Source organism: Gadus chalcogrammus, chromosome 13, assembly GCF_026213295.1.
Source record: "Gadus chalcogrammus isolate NIFS_2021 chromosome 13, NIFS_Gcha_1.0, whole genome shotgun sequence".
In the NCBI taxonomy this organism is placed as follows: Eukaryota; Metazoa; Chordata; class Actinopteri; order Gadiformes; family Gadidae; genus Gadus; species Gadus chalcogrammus.
The window spans coordinates 2,137,580-2,143,915 of record NC_079424.1 but is presented as its reverse complement, the minus strand read 5'-3'; the positions used below and the strand labels follow the sequence as shown (position 1 = coordinate 2,143,915).

Genomic DNA, 6,336 nt, shown 5'->3' with positions numbered 1-6,336 from the left:
CATGTAAATGGCTTCATTGACAGCAGCCTAGCATTTTAGGATCAATTGTACAAACCATACCTTGATCCAGTCTTCTGGTCATAGTGAGTCAATATTGCTCACACAAAAACAAAACCTGTTAACTCCCCCTTGTGGTCATGTCTTGCTAGTGCACGTGCCTATAAAAGTTAATCAACAGTTTTACTGTTGATTAAAAAACGATATTGTGCATTCTAGCCAGTAACTCGTTTGGGGATATGCAGATTATTTCCTCCTTGACTGATGCATCTATTTAAAACCTAGCGGTATGAACAGTTTTAATGTGTAGCTCTTGGCAGTATGAACACATAACTTGGCTCAGTTCGGTGAACTGTCACATTTAATTGCGCCTGCCACGTGGGCCAAAATGTCTCCAAAGAACCGAGGCCACCACCATGTTACAGAACACGTCGAAATCACAGCAGCATTATTAAGAAGACTACTACTGTGATGTAGATGTGTTTTGTCCTGGCAAGTGCCTCATAAAGACAAGTTTTTGACATACTATTTAAAGTGGAAGGTATCGTGGTCCTGAATCAGCCATGAGTGTTCGTTAGAAAGTCAGCTCTCACCTGTGATAGAACAGCCTAAATAGTAAAATACAGAATTATATATTTTAGTTTAAAGGTATCAAACATCTATAGAGTATATAACACGATTAGCCTTCTGGTACTCTCCAGTCGTCGTCAGTAAGGTAGGACAGCCACAGCCGGTATCAGACACTGCCGTGGCACAGTGGATGAATTTAATAGATTTAACATACAAAAATAAACCACAACAAAGCAACACACATATTGTACAAATAAAAAGAATACAAAATAAAAATCCTGCAGATGTCGATCTGGCAAAGTTAACGTTAGTTTGGAGTTGTGGGTTTTGACGGAGCTATCTGTGTCTATAACACTGCTATTCATTATAGCACACTGATAAGCGGTAAAACAAATTATAACACAAACAATTTCCCAAAATCATGGCATGATGGAGTTGTTTTATAATATTAATTATAATAATAATAATAATAATTATGCGGCATATTTAATTAATTGACCATGATACGGTGATAAAAAATTGACCAATGACAAGGAACGACGGTGAATATAAAAAATTGCTTATGAACAAAAGTCCTTCCTATTGGTGGGAAAACACTGTGACCCCGCCCCTTTTCCCTCCCCCTCTCCCCTCCCCCCTACACAACAACAACAACGACAACAACAACAACGAAAATAGGGAGCTATAAGTCATTTTTCCGAAGTTGATGAAATATCCAAAAACAAAAACAAAAAATATAAGAATTGTACAAGTATAAAAGAGCTACAAACATGAATAAATTACATCACTGACACGGAAACACTTCACAAGGTGCTAGTAAAATAACTCTGGAAACCCTTCGGGATGCGGACGCCCGAACAAGAGGCTGGTCGTAGAAACTTCAGAATTGTTCGCCCTCTCTCTCCTTTTATCGCCCTCATCCGTCAAAGTTTCGTCTCTTGTCCGATCAGAATCCAAATACGCGTAGATTTGTGGATGTAAGGCCATGTAACAATCGATGTATTGTTTCTTTACTTGGTTTCCAGGCAACACCGTTAAGTTTATCGGCAGAAACAATGTGTTTTTCTTTTGAGGAAATAATACCAGGTGCCATCGTAAAACAAACCAAGGAAAACGGAAAGCGAAATGAAAATCCCGACGTTAGAACTGTATATATTTATATATTTGTTTGTTCACGATTAGCAAAACTTGTAAAAAAATGTAGAATTAAGTACTACGGTAAGGGGGGGGGGAAAAAGATATAAAACTTAGTAATTTAAAAGGCTATGTACAAGCTACGTTCTACGTACTGCACTGTGTGACACGGTGGGGACGCAGAGATCGCTGTGGGCTTGAGTTTTTTTGTTATTTTATAGTTTTTTGTGGTGCTGCCTGTGAAAGCAAATACAAGAAGAAGAACGTCTCCCCGTGTCGCTCACCTGCTATGGATGAGGCTTATCATTGGCTTGTACAGTCTAAGCCCCGCCTTAGTGTTTCAACGGGAGCCAATCGCGTACAATTCATACACATGATTGGTTTTAACAGTTAAAACGAGTTACCTTACACTAAAGTAGTACTACTATTTGCATATTTCTCTTAACAAACAAAACACCTCCACCTGGTGGAGCCTTCGGGTTCAATAACAGCAAGCTAAAACTAAGCAAAACGCGTCGATATAATCTGTTGATATAAACCGTTCTCGGTGTAAATGCGCCAGAATGTCTGCAGTTTGTTTATCTCCGAACACAATCCAACACATCGCCGCCCCCGGGGACACGGCTTTGTGCTTTAAACAGTCCCCCCCTCCCATGGCGTGCCTGCTGCTAACCTAGAATACCACAACTAGAAATAAATACTACTGCTGATAGTACTCTGCAAACCATAGCGTGCCGACGCGTCGTCCCCTCCAGAGACAAACCCAGAAAACAAAACCCAAAACAAGACATGCTTACAGAAGGAGTCCTGAACCGAACGGTGGCTTGGAGCGTGGGGAGAGGAAGAGTCTTGACGGGTGACGTTGGGGGGGAGAGAGAGAGAGAGAGAGAGAGGGAGGGAGACAGGAGTCCACAGAGAGTGTCTTCTAAGCAATGATAAGCTACATCCACACGCAGAGAGTCGGGTGGGGGGGGGTTGCCGGTGGCGTTCCCCCCCCCCCCCCCTGCATGCACTGAGAGTACATGCACCAGGGGGGGCGTGGCGGGGTACTTCCTGGGCGCTGGAATGATGACTGCATGTATGACGGCCTCACGTCGCAACCCCTGATAAACTGACGGCTGTAGTAAAATGAGGCGTGTTCTCTTAAAAAATATTTATAGTAGGTTCTGTACATTTTTCCATATTTGAAAGTTATAAAGTCTAAGTAGAGGCAAAAAACCTATTTCTCGAGGGTGACGTTCTTAGAAATCGAAAGAAAGAAACGGAAAAAAAAAGACAATGCATGGTTTTGTTTTTCTTCTCCCGCTGCTTTTTCAGTTTTGTGTTTTTACCCCCCCCCCCCCCCCCCCCCCCCCCCCCTCTCTGTTTCCTCCTGCGCTGGGTTGGCTTCGGAGTCGGCGGAGAGGAGGACAAAAGAGGCGGGAGGCGATCCAAGTTCATAAAATGGCTGTCCTTCACCCGTCGATGCTACAGAAGGAGCTTTCCGTTCCGATGGATCTTTAGGATCTTGCCAAGTCTCTGTTTGGCCGTGGCCATGCCTTTCTTCTGACGCTTGGCTGAGAGAGAGAGAGAGAGAGAGAGAGAGAGAGAGAGAGAGAGAGAGAGAGAGAGAGAGAGAGAGAGAGGGAGAGAGAGAGAGAGAGAGAGAGAGAGAGAAGGAAAGAAAGAGAGAGAAAAAGAGGAGAGTAGAGAGAGATAGAGAGAGAGAGAGAGAGAGAGAGAGAGGAGAGAAGAGAGAGAGAGAGAGGAGAGTAGAGAGAGAGAGAGGAATAGAGAGGAGAGGAGAAAAAGGGAGAGAGAAAATGCAGAGAAGGTTAGGAGTCTGGTGAGTAAATGTCAGAACAACACATGGAGCTTTACACAAATTAATCAGCTTTTCATTCAGCTAAGATCATCACCCACACGGTCGGACACACACACACTAACTCACACACGACACACACAGTGATGTGTATCGTGTGTGTCACGAATCACACGATACACTCCTCTTAATGTGTGCATATTAACGTAACCCCCTCCCCCCCCAGAGTGTTAGCCTACATTTAGCGTCGGTGGAGCTACTCCTCTCCGCCTTGGCCCCCGCCGTCGCGGCGGAGGAGGCGGTGCTGTTGGCGGGCCCCGTGGAGGCGGAGTTAGCCGCGCCCCCTCCCAGGCCAGGGGACGACGTGGAGCCCTTCTTCTGGGCGAGGAAGACCCCCGGGGCCGGTGGCGCGGGCCCACCCGGCGGCGACTTGGCGCCCGCCGTGGCCGCGCGCTCCTCCCGGTCGCTCTGCTCCTCCTCGTTGCCGTCTTCGTCTGACTCGTCGGACTCGTCTTCGTCGTCGTCGTCGTCGTCGTCGTCGTCTTCGTCGCGGGACTCGGCGCCGGGCTCCGGGGAGCTGCTGCTGCTGTCCCGGGACGGCCGGCGCGGCTCCTCCACCACCGGCGCCTTCCTCTTCGTCAGCCGCTGCTGCTTCTTCATCTTCTGCTGCTCCTCCTGGTGGGGGCCACACACACGCAGCGCAATGAGGGTCAAACTTTAATCGTACGGCGCTTAGCAACAGTCACACAGTGCTGATGGCGCTGCACTTAAAGTTAGAACAATGAGGGTACAACTTTATTTAAATAGCGCTTTTTGAACAGTGACACAGCTTTGGTGGAGTTATGACGGTGATGGAGTGATGGAGATCTAAAGTTATAACGATGATAATGAAACTTTATTTATACAGCGCTTTTCAACAAAACTCTCTCTTTTTAAAACGACACTTATAAAGTGGTGATGGAGGAGCATTTAAAGTTATATCTATAATTATATCTATAATTATTATTATCGTCGTAATAATAATCTTTCATTTATGTAGCAGTTGGTCACAAAGTGTGTGATGGATATAAAATGGGAAATGCGGTTAATAAAACCACAGTCAATTTTCGACGATGCAGTCGTTTGAATCCTACGACGTTTACATTGCCGTTAGTTTAGCAGCAGATCCTTCATCCAAAGAGAATAAAGAAACGAGGCTGCGAACAATCAAAGCAGCAGTTAAACTGAAGAATAGAGTAGACATAAAATATGAGTACTCACTTCCAATAAAATAACTCGACCGAGAGAAGGTAAGTAAGCAGCAGGGAATCAGTTTCTGTGATTTCTGTGTGTGGCGGTGCACAATATGCCCATTAGAGATAGCACAGCTCGCCAAAGTATTTTCTAAATTAAAAAAAATACACACCTGCCTTCAACGCTTCCTTCCCTGCTTATAAAGCACACAGAACTTAAAATAGGTTTTCACATCGTCACTAAGCCATGATCAGATTAGATTGACTTCGTACTGCTCCTGACGAGCTGGCTGTCGCCCTGCGTGGTTGACGCCGCCGTCGGTGTGTGAACGGGTACACGAATGTGTGCATGAATGGGTGGATGAATTGGTGCACGAATGGGTGCATGAATGGGTGCATGGATCTGTGCATGAACGGTTGAATGAACGGGTGCATGAAAGGTTGCAGGAAAGTGTGAATGAACGGGTGCATGAACTGATGAATGAACGGGTGCATGAACTGATGAATGAACGGGTGCATGAATGGGTGAATGAATGGGTGCATGAATGGGTGCATGAATGGGTGCATGGATCTGTGCATGAACGGTTGAATGAACGGGTGCATGAAAGGTTGCATGAATGTGTGAATGAATGGGTGCATGGATGTGTGCATGAACAGGTGAATGAAGGGGTGCATGAACTGATGAATGAAGGGGTGCATGAACTGATACCTGATGGGACAGCTTGGCGGCGGCGGCGGCGAGGCTGGTCTCGACGGACGCCACCCGGGCGCCGTCCCTCGCCGGTCTCTCGTGTCGGGGCACCGAGGGCCCCACGCGGGCTGGTCACCATGGAGACAGAACACACGGTCAGCCGGCCGGTCCGAACCCCCCCCACCCCAGACACCCCACACACACACACACACACACACACACACACACACACACACACACACACACACACACACACACACACACACACACACACACACACACACACACACACACACACACACACACACACACACCTCACGCACCTCTTTCGCCGGGTCACCTTTGACCTTCCTCACTGGTAACCATAGTACCCGTCTCATCCTACTTACTCCAACCGGCTGACCTTATCTTTACTTTATCTTAAAACCAGCCACACCGGCACAACCCACACACCTCACGTCTTAACATGCGCTGTCGTTAAGGAGTGGCGGCGGTCGTCACGGTTACCTGTCGGGCTGTACGGCGTGTCGTCCGAACCTTTTCTCTTTTTCGATCTCGACTTGAAGACGGGGTTATCCTCCTCTGACTCCAGAGAAGGGTAAACTAAAAACAGATCAAATGTGGCGGTGATCGTCAGGAAACAACCGATTCACACTGCGTTAGAAGTCATCGGAAAAACCCAAGCACTCTGTCCCCTCGTGCGATGGTGAGCGAGAGATTCTAGTAACTTCTCGTGTACGAACGGGAACAGCTGTCCTCCAGCTGTCGACGGCTCTCCTCCCAGCATGCACCAGGCCTTGTTAAGCAAATGAGGGCATTTTAATTTCCAATAATTGGATGATCGAGATTAAACGATGGCATGTTTACAAAATAAGACGGCGAGCGGCGATGTTTATGAAAGCACGGGGGCA

General features: G+C 46.9%; 1 protein-coding gene across 3 annotated transcripts in view; it reads right to left on the bottom strand.

Moving 5' to 3' along the window:
• Window positions 1–3,056: 3,056 nt before the first annotated feature.
• Window positions 3,057–6,336, bottom strand: part of phf2 (PHD finger protein 2) — a 28,905-nt gene continuing 25,625 nt past the window's right edge. For all 3 annotated transcript variants that reach the window (XM_056606074.1, XM_056606073.1, XM_056606075.1), the window contains 4 exons: window positions 5,933–6,028; window positions 5,444–5,553; window positions 3,742–4,177; window positions 3,057–3,257 (listed from right to left, as the gene is read on the bottom strand). In XM_056606074.1, the coding sequence (XP_056462049.1) occupies window positions 3,169–3,257; window positions 3,742–4,177; window positions 5,444–5,553; window positions 5,933–6,028 (731 nt within the window). In that variant the 3' untranslated portion in view covers window positions 3,057–3,168. The remainder of the gene's footprint in view (window positions 3,258–3,741; window positions 4,178–5,443; window positions 5,554–5,932; window positions 6,029–6,336) is intronic.